This window comes from Pyrus communis, chromosome 6 (genome assembly GCF_963583255.1).
Source record: "Pyrus communis chromosome 6, drPyrComm1.1, whole genome shotgun sequence".
Classification (NCBI taxonomy): domain Eukaryota; kingdom Viridiplantae; phylum Streptophyta; class Magnoliopsida; order Rosales; family Rosaceae; genus Pyrus; species Pyrus communis.
In genome coordinates this window covers 1,932,949-1,948,590 of record NC_084808.1, presented here as the reverse complement: position 1 = coordinate 1,948,590, position 15,642 = coordinate 1,932,949, and the positions used below count along the sequence as shown (strand labels likewise).

The 15,642-nt window shown below is 37.7% G+C and overlaps 1 protein-coding gene across 2 annotated transcripts; it reads right to left on the bottom strand.

Annotated features, from left to right (window-relative positions):
* Window positions 1-1,070: 1,070 nt before the first annotated feature.
* LOC137736984 (flowering time control protein FPA-like) lies at window positions 1,071-15,002 on the bottom strand. Of its 2 annotated transcripts, none has more exons than XM_068476317.1 (6): window positions 14,475-15,002; window positions 11,256-11,501; window positions 10,511-10,585; window positions 9,226-10,229; window positions 6,775-8,168; window positions 1,071-1,358 (listed from the first exon to the last, which is right to left on the bottom strand). In XM_068476317.1, exons 1-5 carry the CDS (start codon window positions 14,748-14,750, stop codon window positions 6,794-6,796), a joined length of 2,976 nt encoding a protein of 991 aa, XP_068332418.1. In that variant the 5' UTR covers window positions 14,751-15,002; the 3' UTR covers window positions 1,071-1,358; window positions 6,775-6,793. The 2 variants fall into 2 exon arrangements, with proteins under 2 accessions (XP_068332418.1, XP_068332419.1); XM_068476318.1 differs by having other exon boundaries at window positions 14,522-14,650.
* Window positions 15,003-15,642: the final 640 nt, after the last annotated feature.

Below are 15,642 nucleotides of genomic sequence, written 5' to 3'. Positions count from 1 at the left end.
ACTGTAATTACCCCTTTAAAAAAGTTTATGAACTCCTTAGAAACTGGCATGTATTCATTCAAGATTTTAACGTAGTCCTTAGGACTGTGTATTCAATTAAGATATGATTTTAAAGTACTTTAAAGGTGATGGATTTTGATGGATTTTCTAATGTTTTTAGGCTTTAGTATATCAGACCACTCCCTCTAAGATTTTGAATGAACTCACCTACAATTCACATGGACTCTATGAAAATTCATTTAACTCTACAAACTTATAACTCTTGTAAAATCCTTTAAAATCTCAATTGAATACAACACCTAAAATACATATCAGGTTATGTTTCCCTTTTTTGGCCCAAAAAAGTTAACAAATAGTGTGTTGGGGGGGTGTATTCAATTAAGATTTTGAGGGATTTTATTCTTTTAATGAATCTAGGTATATTCAATCAAAAATTTAAGTGGTTCTCTGAAATTCAATGTGTATTTAATCAGGATTTTAAATAGTTTCTTAAAATCCTTAAAAATTTGGGTGTATTCAATTAGAATTTTAAAGAAGTTTATAACATTCCAGATGTATTCAATTAGAATTTTATTTTAAAGAATTTGAAAAAGTTGAGGAATTAGAGGGAATTTGAGAGATTTTGAAGTGTATTTTAAGCATCCACAAATCTCACATCTTCCCATGAGATTTCAAGGGAATTGAATCAAAATTTTACATGAAATATCTACAAATCCATTAAACTCCATAAATTTCAACACACCGTCAACAAGAACAAAACAGTATTGGTTAATCTTCTTCTTCTTCTTGTTTTTGGGTCAAATATTGGTTAATCTTGTTGAATTGAGCTTTAGCAGCTAGTTTACTTGGACGCTCTAAGCATGGGCGTGGAAGAGAGTGTGCCTAAATATTATGGTTTCCGAGCGCAGGGCCTCTAATTTCTCAGTCACGGAGTAGAAATTCTGAGCAGACACAATGCCATCTGGTATGCTCTTCTTCTTTTTTCCAATTCAAACCTCTTGGGACTACACTAACTAATACTACTGTTAATGGTAGAGAGAGAGAGAGAGAGAGAGAGAGAGAGAGAGAGAGCGCAAATGCTCAATTAAAGAGCAGGTTGAAACTAACAATCTAGGAAACGAAAAACAAAAAAAAAAACAAAGGGCAACATCACTGCATTTGTATGTGCTGCAAAAACTGAAACAAAACAAAAAAACAAAGTAGTCATGTTGACCTTTTGAAACAAGCCAAACGTGCTTTTTAACCTTTAAGCTTACACAAAATATCTCCTGGATTTTGAGCTTCTCCGAAGGACCCTTTCTCTTGGTGATTGCAAAACGGTCGTCGATTACGTGAAACTCCAAATTCACCCCGAACATCTACAAGTCCAATTACACACAGAAACGTTCGTTACAACCCCGAAAATAAAAAAACCAAAGATAAACGCTTTTTAATTTTGCTTTAGTTGGCATGATCAGTGGTCTACACAGCTCGATTAGCTTAATAACGAGACATTATTTAACAGATTATCGAACCCAACGAAAGAAAATGATGCTTTGCTCACAAGACAAAAAGAAAAGAAACGACTGGAAAGCTTTGCCGATGGGTGGAAATGTTTTGAATGGAAACTAGTGCAGGAAAACGTAAGTTGGGGCATACGAAAACAAAGAATTACACGACGTATAACACAAAGGTTGAATACGCAGATGGCACATCCCTCGGCAAACCAAAGAGGAATTTCAATATCAGTGGGAGGGAAAATATGAACTCAAAAACGCCAAAAACAGTCTGGTTATCGAAGATTCGTGCTAGGTAAACTTCAAATAGCAATGGAGATATAAACTGGCAGTGACATCCAGAAAGAACACCTGTATTTGTTTCTTTAGCGATCGTTGAGTCCTTGATTCCCTACCTCACTTGCAGGTTGGTCGGAAGAAAACTGAAAATAGAAAACCTTTAGTTCCTGCAAATCTAAGCGACAAAACTCCTAGAGGGCGCAGAGTCAACAAAAGGTGAGCTGGCATAGACTGATAGGATTAGTGATCTCCTTCTTCACTAATATTAATAGTTTAAATTTCTGTTATGTTGCATTGCCCCTTGAACTCGAGTGTGATGCTTCAGGTAATGGCATAGGGGCAGTTTTACAACAAGGGAAGCCTATAGCCTTTACTAATCAGGCTCTAGGACCTAAGAACCAAAAACTGTCAACTTATGAACTTATGAAAGGGAGCTTATTGCTATAGTGCATGCTGTGAAAAAATGGCAAACCTATCTTCAAGGAACACACTTCATTATAAAAACTGATCACTAGAGTTTGAAGTACTTTCTTAATCAAAGGGCAAATACTCCTTTTCAACAAAAGTGGGTATCCAAATTACTAGGATTTGACTATGAGATCCGGTATAAGAAAGGGTGTGACAATGTGGCGACAGCTGCACTTTCAAGGGTTCATGGTTCTAACTCTAGTGATATCACAGAATTGACAGAATTCAATTGTTCTTCCATTTCTTAACCCTATTTTGGGTGGTTAGATGAATTGAGAAGAGAAAATGAAAAGGATGAGTGGATTAAGCAAAAACTCAAGATTGTGAAGAAGAAAAGTCTATCCTTCTGGGGAACCTACTTAGCCTCATTACCAAATGGACAATGGCTTCTTGAAATATAAAAATAGGATTGTGATTAGTCCTAACTCTCTTTGGAAGCTGAACATATTGGAAGAACACCCTTCCACCCCAATTGCTGGCCATCAAGGTGTACAAAAGACGAGAATTATCCTGGGCTGAGTGGAATTACAACACTTTCTATCACACTTCTTCAAAGTTTACACCATTTGAGTTAGTGTATGGGTATCCACCACCTCATGTGATTGCCTATCAGAAGGGAACAACCAACTTGGAGACAATGGAACAAGGTTTGCTTGACAGAGACAGGCTGCTTTCGATGTTGAAAACAAATTTGGAAGTTGCACATAATAGAATGAGAGTTCAGGCCAATAAACATAGGATTGAGAGGGAGTTTGTGGTGGGCGACTGTATATCTCAGGTTGGTTCCATACCAACTGCAGTCTCTAGCCTCATGCCTATCGCAAATTACATCCCAGATTTTATGGTCCTTATGAGCTCACTGAAAGGATTGGTCCAGTTGCTTAAAGTTGAAGCTACCTCCCAGTTCCAAGATACACCTTGTGTTTCATGTCAGTTGCCTTAAGAAAGACCTTGGAAGTCTGGTACAGCCTAGTACAGCATTGCCCAAAGTAACTGATAATGGGAAAATGCAGGAGTCTCCTTTGGCAATCTTTGCCAAGGGAAAGTACAAGAAGGGTGCTGTTGCACGAGTACGACTACTTGGGAAGACTATGAAGAGTTCCATTCCGGATTTCCAGAGTTTCAGCTTTAATAGCCTTGAGGACAAGCTTGTTCTTCAAGGGGGAGTGATGAAAGGATTAGTGATTTCCTTATTCACTAATATTAATAATTAAAGTTTCTGTTATGTTGATTTGCCTTTAGTAAAGATAGTTTGTTAGTGGAATGTCCAGCTCTCGTAACAGTTATGAACTTTTATTAACTAAAAAATAGCATTTCACCGGACCTCAGCTCCGTCTCCTTCATCCATTTCTACCATAGCTGCAATTGTAAGGTTGAAGCAGCAACGGTAGGTGGTTTCTATCATAGACGGATAACAATGTAATGTTCAACATTCTCGGTATGCTGTCATCTATAATTTTCACTCAAACCAAAAGCAAAACAAACGAGGGTGGTGTATAACCTCCGAGATCCTAAGAAAAATGAAGTACAAGGTTTTTATAACGCATTTTTCTGGTAGTGTTAAAACATTTACTAGTTTTGTTTCATAGAGAACACCATAGGAGAGTAAATTGTTTCATATGTTCCTATATATGCCGAAATTAGCAAGACACTGCATAGAATCGAATCGGATGGATGGGAGCTGAAAGCTTGGCCTAGTAACCGCCTAAGATTCATCAGTAGCATTCTTCCAAGAACATGTTTTTCCCTGGACTTACCTCAACTAAACAAGTCGTCACATTATTCCCAGAGAAACCAAAAGGATTCAGAGTTCGAAGAAACATCTGAATTTTTACAAAACATAATTACATATGATAGTTACAATTTGACAAGGCCCTAAAGTCAGTCTCAAAAAGACAGAAGAAAATAAGCCATATGGAACGAGTTTAACCTACAGATAATAAAATTAACGCGTACTGCATGGTAGAAGCATACTGATGGGAAGAAAAAGAAGATAAAACCCTTCAACAAAGTCTTCTTTTGTCATAAACTGAAAAACATGCCATATGATCTGACGAGCAACAACGAAGCCTTTTCCCACTAAGTAGGGTTGGCTATATGAATCCTAGAACGCCATTGCACTCGATTATGTGTCACGTCTTCCGTTAGATCCAAGTACTAAGTCTTTTTTTAGAGTCTCTTCCAAAGTCCTTCTAGGTCTTCCTCTACCCCTTCGGCCCTAAACCTCTATCCCATAATCGCATCTTCTAACCAAAGCATCAGTAGACCTTTGTTTCACATGTCCAACCCACCGTAAACGATTTTCTCTGATCTTTCCTTCAATTTCGGCTACTCCTACTTTACCTTGGATATCCTCATTCCTAATCTTATCCTTTCTCGTGTGCCCACACATCCAACGAGAAAGGATGAACATGTCTATTCTTTTTGCACGCTTGTGATCAAGCAATCCAGTTTACAAAAACCATTATTTGCTCATGGTCGCAATTTGCAACAGCAAACCTCTTCCTAGACTTTGCTGACACCAATACCCAAAGACAAACCCAAACAACGAACCCTCTCCCTCCCCACATAGATTTTTACCCCTCACATCCCCAAATTTCTGCACATTCCCTTCTATCAAAATAACCCTAGTAATAGTCACCACTGATAAACATCTTCCCAAAACCAAACCCCAATTCCTTCCTTCAAATAATCTTCAAACGATAATATCAAGTTATTTGTCAACTACTGATAGGAAGATAGATACCAAACATTCCATCCTTCTCCAAAGATCATGGCTGTGAAAAGCCCATTTCTCCCCGGGGAAAAAGTAACTAAAACAGAATGTGACAACTATCTTCAATTCTACATTCAAATCAAAGCAATATGATTCAAATGCATGCGCTCTATATTATTTCTCAACATTTTCTGAATTGAAACTGATGGGCTTACATCATATAGACGAGATGCAAAAATCATATTGTCTAATTGGGTACATACCCGGATAGCCAGGATACTGGTATGGGTATGTGATATACTCCTGTTACATATTTGCTTGTAAAAACAGAAAAGTACATTTATAGAAATTATAATTTAATACTGGTACAACATTTTTCTTTATTTATGAAGATATTTTGGTATCTAGACATGCATGAACACTCACGAGCCAACTACTCTACAATATTGAAAATGTTGATGAAACCAAAACCATACTCTACAAACAAATCACGGAATACAATTATGCCTGCAGCAAGTGATGTAGTACCAGTATGTAACTTTAGATCAGAGAAATAGTAGATAGGGAGGTTGAGGAGAATTTCTAAGAATCAGACAGAGGATTAAAATAGAACTTTAGAGAAGACGATCAAGATAGAATAAAGAAAGACTCAGAAAAAATCCATTTAATCAATCATTCAACTGCCCGAATACAATTACAAAGCACATATTTATAATAAGTAATCTAATCCTACAACAAATATGAAAGAATCCTATATGGCTTTTTAGCCAAAATGGTACATGAGATTGCCATAACTCCTCGCTCTGGTCTGTGAGATTTGAAATCAATAGAAGTGGTCCCTGAGTTTGTCCACCATCAATCATTTTAGTCATTCCGTGAAAAATTCTGTTAAAAAGGACCAAAATGATAAAAATACCCTCATTTTAATAACCAATGAGCGAAAATGATTTGACAAAAATTGAGGGTATTTTTGTCACTTTATTCTTATTTAATGGAGATTTTTCATGGAAAGACCAAAATAATTAGTGGACAAACTTATGGACCACTTCTATTTATTTCAAATCTCAAGGATCAAATTGAGGAGTTACGCCAATCTTAGGACCATTTTGACTAAAAAGCCATCCTAAATCTACTAGAAATAGGAAAGTAATCTTAATTCCATAATGAATAGGAATATAAAATAATATAGGAAACTAAATAATAATATCCTAGATATTATTCTGCATCAGCAACCCCATCCAACCAGACATGACGTCACATCATATATAGCTCTACAGTTCTACTTCCTAGGAAAGATGTTATAAAACCTAAGGACTTAATTACACAAAAATTACAACCACATAAGTTGCACCATATGAAAAGAAAAGAAAACAGACAAATAGATTAGCCAACTAACAACTTTCAAAGATGCATGTTTCTCTAGAAAAAACATTCATACCAAAGTACAAAGTCACTGACACAAACAAATAACTGAACGTGGATGTCTATGCAACCAGGAATGTAGACTACATATAGATCGATCAAAAGAAGAATGATTTGCTAAACTTATCCATGAAGTAATAGAAAACGAATACTAGCACATAAGTTTCACCATATGCAAAAAGCAGAAACAAACACATGAGTTGGCCGACTAATACTTCCAAAAGATGTGTTTTTCTCTAGAAAGAGCATATCACATATTGTTCAATCGCCCAAGGAAATATGTGCTAAACCTATGGCATTAATTAATATAAAACAAATACTATTATACTAGCATATAAATTTGATCATATGCAAAGAAAAAAAAATATCCATAGGCCAGAGACGGGAAAATACCTATATGGGATAATAATTATCACTGTTGACTTCCAGACCCTCGCCCCGCTTGACTACCCGTTTGCTTATGCTGTTGTTGCTGCTGTAATTGGAGGAGGAGGTTAGCCGCAAATTGGAGCGTCGACTGATACCGATGATTTTTGTCAGCCTCACCATCTGGGGCGCTCTGACCAGCCCCAATAAGTGCAGACTGAAGTTGCTGCACTTGATTTGGGTATTCTGGGTTTACCTTTTCAGCCGCTAATGGCAGAAAGGTCTGAGACTGCGAATTAGCACCATAAGTCTGACCAGAAAAGGCCATGGAATTATTATATTGCTGAGAAACAGGTGGATTGTACAACCCAGACGTATCTGTTCCATGTGCTGATTTCTGAGTACCAAGAGGAGCTTCAGCCAGATAGTGCTGGCTGAGATGAGAGGATCCAGTAACCTGTCCACCACCTTGAGAAGGGATTGTAAAATTATTCAAAGGCCTAGAAGGATTTGCAGACTGCAAGGGCTGACTGGTAGAAGAGTCTGGGATTTGGTTGATACCAAGGGCCATTGGGGCAGAATGGTTGGATGAGTTTGGAACAGATGGATAAGGCTGGTACTGCAAAAGATTCTGTTCGTGTGGATTAAACTGACTACCAAACTGTTGTAATGCATGACCAGTATGATCAGAAATTTGTTGATCTTGTTTCCATCCAGGAGAGGATACTTTACTAGGTGCAAAAGCAGGAAATGAATGCCTAGCTGCTGAGGATACTGGCACCCTAGCACCTTCTGGACCAGACGGCTGTGCATTTCCAGGCAGTAAAGTGGCCAGAGTGGCAATAAGTTCAGGAGTTAATGAAACTCCAGCTTGTGATACTGCAGCACTATTACTAGAAGCATAGTCTTGCGGTTGCACTCTAGAGGACTTGCTAGTAGGTGGAAACAGTGGTTTTGCAGAAAGCTTCGAGCCCTCATGCAAAACCCTGTTATAATCCATAGGTAAAATGTGATCATCGTTCGGTGGGATTACACTATACTCAACTTGTGAAGAAGGAATCTGCTGTCTGTCTATAAACTGTAAAGGTGGCATAGGCTGCATCTGTTCGTGCATGGAAGCAGTACTAGGACCTTGTTGTGGAAACTTGAGAACCACACCATACAGACGTTCAGGGCCTGCAACTTTCAAAACATCCTTCAAGAAATCTGAAGGAGGTACCAAAAATAAGGTCATCCCATCATCAAACTTCGCAACACCAGCACGGTTTTTTGCACCTAGATAACGAAGGAATTCAGTGTAGGAAGCAAAATCATCTTCACTATCTGGCAAGAAGAACACTATATCAAATCCAATGGCCTCAGCATAATGTTTTGTGAGCATATCCAGTCCAGTTCTAGCCGAACAATTAACAACTCCAGGACTGCAAAACAGAATACAAATACATTAAACACAAACAAGAGAATTCTCTAGTCACACACAATCACAACCCATGCTGATATAAGATACGGGGCAACTAAGTTTAATTTCAAAGATTATCCAGAAATATAACAAAAGAAACATAATAAAAATTTTGGAAGTCCAAAATCATGGAGTCTGGAAACAGTTTGAAAATAAAGAGGGATATTAGGAAGTCTGAACTCACTTTTGTGCTTTTAGTAATCATAATAAGGATTTAACTACATTATAACCAAGTTGTTTAATTTATACATTTCTAGAACTATTCACCTACGTACTGAAATACATATGGAACGTATGATTGCGAGTTAACTCAAATATTATTTCTTTAGGGTGGAGGATAGGGTAAGAAGTATTAGTCTGAGACTATAAACTTGCAAAACCATAAAGAAGAAAAGTTTAAAGCATTGGGATAGCCGGATAGGTAGCTCTGAAAGGAAGATCATAATAAAAAATAAATAATTATGTTAATTTTCACATAAATAATTAGGTGACTATTGTACCCTTATATGCTAATAGTCTTATTAAGTTCAAAAGGGAAATGCTTCAGGGGATTCTTGCATAAAGTAGACAAACTGCTAATAGTAACGGCTTCATCTATCCATACATAAAATACATTAAATAAATAAAAAAGGGTGTCATAGAACATGCATTAGACAAAAAAAGCCTACACGCTAAACGATTTTGTTTTATAAGTGTGCAGTAAGGCGTCTGATCAACTTCACTTAGACCCTCTTTCAAGATACACCAGTTGGAACATCAGTTGAAACCATAATTTAGTTTCCAAAATACTGAGAATGTATAACAGTTGCCAATGTAATCATGAAAAAGCTGATATTGCACGGATAAATATGAACAATTGTGAAATACTATGGTTTCTTGGTAACTTGACACGAATACCATAGTAGATAGCACAGAGGAATCCATGTACATGTTCTTAGTAAAACAAATAAAATATGCCATTCGAGTGCCCAAACAAAATGGAAGAAAAAAAAAGAACATGAAAGGAAAATTGTACTCACAGCTCATTTCCTATTCCTTTTCCTATAGGGACACAGCGAGCATGACAAACAGGCGTTCCACCCTTAGCAATAGTTCCACGCCATATAAAATCATTATCAGGAAGCCCTCTGACTGAGACCCTTACACCAGCTGGACTAAGGTGATTCTTCCCTTGGACATTCATAGACGGTCCAGAAGCACCTCCATCAATTACAGGACCAAGTCCATAAGACGAGTCGAACCCTAATCCATGGTCATCAATCTTTCTCAACGGATATGGAGGGTCGTCTATGGACAAAGGACTATCTATCCTTGACCGTTTAGCATCCCTTTGAAATTGGTTAACATCCAAAACGTCCCATGCACTAGATGCAGGTCTCATGTGTGACCTAATACCAGGCGCAGGAGAAGACACGACCCCAGGTGTGGGAGGAGACAGCTGCCTCCAGTTGGGACCCATCAGGTTCTTGGAATTTCCATCTTGATAATTATTAAGCGACGCCAAATCATTAAGTTCGGGGCCTGAAAGCAGATGGTCAAACCTACCTTGAGGACCTAAAGGCCTCATTGGAGCATTTGGTCCAACAATGCCATTTTGTGGTAGAGCTCCAGGATAATTATTAGACATCATTGGACGGTTATGACCAAACATGTCCATCTGTGAAGGCCGAAACGGATGTTCATTGAATAACATATCTGATCTAGGTCCTTTGACTCCAGGATAAGGGCCAGGGTAATCTTTCCCAGGTGCCAGCCCACTGCTTGAGAACATAATTGTAATCCGAGGATCATTGAAAAGCCTGCCTTGCAAGCCCTCCTTGGCCCGCCGAGCTTCATCTACACTCCTGAATTCAACAAAGGAGTAGTGCCTTGAAGGAAAACTTTTAATTCTCTCAATCTCACCAAACAAAATCATGGCATTGTGGAGCATTTGTTCATCAATCTGAACAGAAGGAGGATAACCAACCCACAGAACATTACTGGGTTGGCTGTCACCTTTTCGTCCCCCAGAAGATTGAGAATACTGCAACATGACAAAAAACTTTGAGAAAATAATCACAACTGAGAAGTTTACTCCCATTTGGAATTCACATACAGATTTCCATCTTCTGTCTAACCCACAAATCCATAAATCAGATCCTAGGACCAAAGGTAAGTCTACAACTCAAGTTATATATTGGAGGTAAGATGCACCTTGTGTAACCAGCAAACAAATCATTCTTATGAAGCAACAAACATATACACAATCAACATTCTAAAAGTTCACAATCTCTAGTAGAACACTGTATGTAGCTTATTACTCACCTGTTGTCTTTTGTGAGAATCAGGCCCCGTGTTTCTGGCTGGAAACTGTCCATCTCTGTAGTCAGGCCACTGTTCCTGTTCAAAAGAGCAAAGGAAACCAGAAAGCGTTTTAATAAGTAACCGAAGGCAGACATGTTACAGCGAACAAGCAAATCATGCATTAATCACAGAACACTGATCAATAAACAATTGTTAATAGATGCTCCTCCTGATTGTTTGATTCAAATTCTTGCTGATAATATGGCTGGTGTTTCCCGGCCTAGGTTAATTGTTTCTTAGTTTTTCTTTGGTCTTTTCTTTTCCATGTAAACAACAAAATAATGATTATCAGTTTATGAAATTCAAAAATATGCATATAGAAAGACAACGTTTCCCATTAGTTATCATGGAAAATTTTCATATTTACTAAAATGATTGAAATATTAGACAAGACAAGTATCTCCACAAAAATGCATAACCCTTCTAAAACAGTGAACTCCTTTCCTTCTATCCATTTAAAAAGTGTAATATGTTTGGCATTGTTACTCAGGTGGGAGTGTCATGTCCTTAGACACCCACATAGCCCTAGAAAGAATCCTTCACAACAAAGTATCAGCACCAGACAACACTGAGTTTGCCACACAGTGAGCCTATTACTGCTCTCTAGCGAATTTTCGCTCGCAATATTTCTGCTAACCTACAAAGTCCTGGAACCGCAACAATATACCCATGGAAATACCATTGAAGTTATGAATAATAAACTTACTCTTCTCGAGGGTTGTGATCGAAGATAATCAACACGTATCTGGTCACCACCCAATCTCTTCCCGTTCATGTTTCTCATTGCTTGGGAAGCATCCTCCAATTTAAAATATTCAACAAATGCAGTATTACGGTCTCTAAGGAACTTGAAGTCCTCCATTTTTCCAAACTTACAAAACTCTTCTTCTAATTCTTCCTTTGAGACAGATGGGCTAATTCCACCTACCCATAGATTCTTGCAAGGTTTTGCCTGTGAACAGTGTGTAAGAACGACAAATTTCAGCTCCCCAAAAATGTAAAAAGCTGCAAAAATTTATCTCAAGGCGAGGAAAAAAATAAACAATAAGTGAAACAAAGTCATCTCAGAGTAAAAACACTTTGTATAACAGTTGTTAAGCAGAGGAAGAAAATCACATGTATTACTAAACTGTGAAGTATTAGGAAAAAAAAACAATGGCAAGACGAATGCATAAAAAATTTGAAGTAAGCCACATCCGGACATGGGGGCTAATGCATGCGTGGTCAAGAACACATCAGTGGAATGCCTGCGCCAGCACATTCAGTGAGTTAATGCATTCATACTTAAGACTATGAGTTCACCCGTTACTAGCAGCTTTATCGGGGAATTTCCCATCTTAGTAGGAGCTTTCCAAAGAAATAGCTTAGTAGCCACATTAGCGGCGCTTGGGATGATTTTAGGCGCATAAGGTTGATTTCATGCTACGAAAAGCTAAAGACACACTGTCAACAAAATAAATGGGGAAAAAAAACAAATAAACATGATTAACATATTGCATATCTATTCCCCCTTTTGATAAGGCAATAGAAGCAACTAGGACACTCGTTTCTGTTCCTATTTTGCGAAGAATCAAATGGAGTCTTTACACTACAACATCACATCTCTCTTTCAGCAATGAATTTATGCCCCTTGCCTCACCCTGAACACGATATTATATGATTGTCTTTCTATAGCTTCATATTCGCAAATATCCAATGACCTTAGGTTTTATCTTTCTATAGCTTCATATTTGCAAATATCTAATGACCTTAGGTTTCACTCTTCCTCCATTCCCATCTTTCATATTTGCAAATATCTAATGACCTTAGGTTTCACTCTTCCTCCATCCCCATCTTTCATTTTAAGTATTGTTGCAGCAAATTTTTAAATGAGAAGCAACAATTGTAACCTTTTGTCATCTATAAAATAGGTGGCAGGATGGAGATTCAAAGGTTACTGATAGGTGAGTGGTAGTGTGATCAAGACTAGAGCGCAGTACAAGTACATAAGAGGGACATCTACCTCTGTTTCACAATGTTGTATCCCTAACATTGTTTAATTTTTCTTTGTGAATTTTGTTATGGGCCTACCCTTTTGTTGCAAGACAAAAAAAAAAATAGAGAGATGCACAGTGCCATCATCTGATCCAATTAATATAAATTATACAATCATTTTGTTAACTTCCGTTCCACAACACTTGTTCTCCTATTAATTCATTTCTTGGAACACAGTTATGCTGAATTTGTAAAAATCAAAGGATTTCAAATATACGCTATATGGGTGGTAAAAGAAGACAGTGAAACTTAGTACATAGTTAATTCAGGCCATCAAACTAGAATTTGTCAGATCTGGTCACCTCAACAGTTGATTAATTCAGGCCATCAAACTAGAATTTGTCAGATCTGGTCACCTCAACAGTTGATTAACTATCGTTTTGAGATTCTTGCTTACACAAACACTCACACTTCGGTGTTAGCTTGAAACAGAAACACGCCTTTGTGCACTTACTGGCATTGGTAAGCGTTTTAGTTATTTGTCGAGGTAATAAGTGTTGTGTACAGTCAATGCGAGTAAGATAAGATTTCAAATCATTTAATATAGGAATCATAGCTGATCTTTCGCAGTTGGTAGTGTTTGTTTCACAGTTTTGATTCACAGGAGATAGTGTTTGTTTTGCAGTTTGGGAGCTTGGAAATGGTTATATAATCCTTTCTGTTGTGTCTGCACCTAAAACATTGAAACTAAAGCACAACTAAGATTGGTGAGTGCACATATATCAATTTTTGTGCTCAAGTTGAAATTGAAACACGCCTATTTTGGTGCTAAATTAATATGAAACTGAAACGCAACTTTTTAACATCGGTTCATAATTTTGTGTTGTGCCTTTAAGTTGAAATCAATCACCTATCTGTACAAAGGGATTTCAAATCAACCACCTATCATGTTACTGGGAGGTTGTCTTTAGTGATTCGCAGAGACCAACAAACGCTGAAGTTGTGCGTTCGTTTTGCTGTTTTGGAGCATGGGGATGTTTAAGGGATTCGATTCAATGGTTTTTGGACTTCAAAATGTTCATAACTCATGACTGAGCCTTGAGATTGGTGTGTGCACACATATTGATTTTGGTGCTTCAGTTTCGACTGAAACCCCCCTTTGTACTAACTGAGATCGATTCACAATTTTGAGTTGAGCATCTGTATATATGTTTTGTAACATCTGATATGCAGGTCACAATAATATTTGAAATCACTCCTACCCGTGGGAAAAAAAGAAGAAGAATATTTCAAATAACAGCTAAGCTACTACCAAATTCTTATTATATTAGAAAAGTTATACATGGGGAGAGTCGGAGACCTAACCGCTGATGTAAATTCTGTTTCGCAGTTTTGAGACTTAATTGGTTATGGATTCAAATGGTCACACTAGCACGCATCTTGCTAATTGTTAAACTTTTACAAAGAATTGGATTTCATGAAATGGTTGGAAAAATCCTAGCAATGGATGCATGATACATTATAAACATCCTTCACATCCTGAAAATTATCGACTTTTGCAGCATTTAGAAACGCTGGAATGAAAATTATTGATTCTAAGCACTCTAGAAGGGGATACCTAAGAACATACGGTGGCGCAAAACAAGGGTTACTTAGTTTCCCACTAAAAACATACGCTGGAAGGAAAATTATCAGCGTCCATATACTTCTCAGTTTCTCATTCTAAATTATGTTTCTTCATGCCTAACCTTTTAGATTTGTAAGCGAAACTTTCCCAATTTCTTTAGTTTATAATCTAATAAGCGCATCGCTCATACTCAACTTCGCGAAAATCGGGAGGCACAATTTGATTGAAATCAAATAAACCCCGCGTTTGAAAAACAAAGAAATCGATAAATATCAAACAAAAACAATCAAATAAACCTAACGAAGCACAAAGATCAATACGAACCGGTCGGGCAAACTCAATCTTAACAGGGTTTCCGCGCAGAAGGGCACCTTGCAATGCCTCCTTGGCAGCGGCGGAGTCCTCGACGCGCTTGAAGAAGACGAAGGCGTAGCTCCGGGAGGAGTAGGTGGTGACGCTATCCAAAGCACCGAATTGGGCGAAAAGGTCCATGAGATCGGCGTCGGTGACGTCGCTGGCCAAATTCCCAACCCAGAGATTGTTGGACGGCGTCTCCGAATCGTCTGTGGCTAGCTTGTTGGGTTTGGTCGGAGGCGCCATTGCGATTGAATTGAATAGAATTGAAACCCTAGCAGTGTTTAGACTGAAGATGGCTAAAGTAATTAATTTTGTGGATATGTTTTTAGGGTTAGGGTTAGGTTTAGGGTTTGGGAGATTTGATTGATAGTGAAGAAGGCTAGAATTGTGTGTTTTAATACAAAGGATGAAGGAACTCAACTCAAGCAAGTGAAGATATGCCGGGAAAGCCAGTTAAGATACAATAGGCTTCTTCCCGAATCCAGACCCATCTAAAACGTCAATTTATCGTCCTTACGTTTTCAAATTTGAAAATGGCATTTTGTTTAGTTAATTCTGACTGGGGCCCACACGGTCAGACAAATTATCTGGTGCAATTGGACCATTTTCTTAACTAACGACATTATCTATTCTAAAATCATCTCCAACTCATGAAATAAAACTTAAAAATAAGGGAGGTGTAGTCAAACTCGGATTTGAGAGTATTTTAAAAGACTTTAAAATCCTAGTGTAGTCAATTAAAAGATTCTAAGAGATTTTAAAATCCATCCAAATCTAAGTGTATTAAAAAAATTAAGATTTTGGAGGATTTCAATAAGTTGTGGATTTTGTGGAATTTGAGAGCAAGAAGTATATATAACCAAAACTAAAAAGAATCCAACCTCACCCCCTAGGATTTCAAATCCTTTTTCATCTGGGCAGTCCTCAAATCTCTACCAACCCCAACCACACACAGGTAACCACCATGTACTTTGGTGGAATCTCTTATTATGACCCTTAGACCTTAATTAGGCATGTATGATCATCGAATGACATGATCGATCTAGGATTTTGGTTAATACTACTCTCTTGTCATTCTGATTTTTTAATATCTGTGGTACGTGGTGATGGTTGTTGGTGGTGTAGTGCTCAAAAG

Excerpts from the sequence above, each read along its gene's own strand:
- LOC137736984 (XM_068476317.1), bottom strand. The coding sequence starts at position 14,750 with ATGGCGCCTCCGACCAAACCCAACAAGCTAGCCACAGACGATTCGGAG. Across the intron at positions 10,586-11,255 it reads GATCACAACCCTCGAGAAGA|GAACAGTGGCCTGACTACAG; the intron begins GTAAGTTTATTA and ends TCTTTTGAACAG. Across the intron at positions 8,169-9,225 it reads AAAGGAATAGGAAATGAGCT|TCCTGGAGTTGTTAATTGTT; the intron begins GTGAGTACAATT and ends TCTGTTTTGCAG.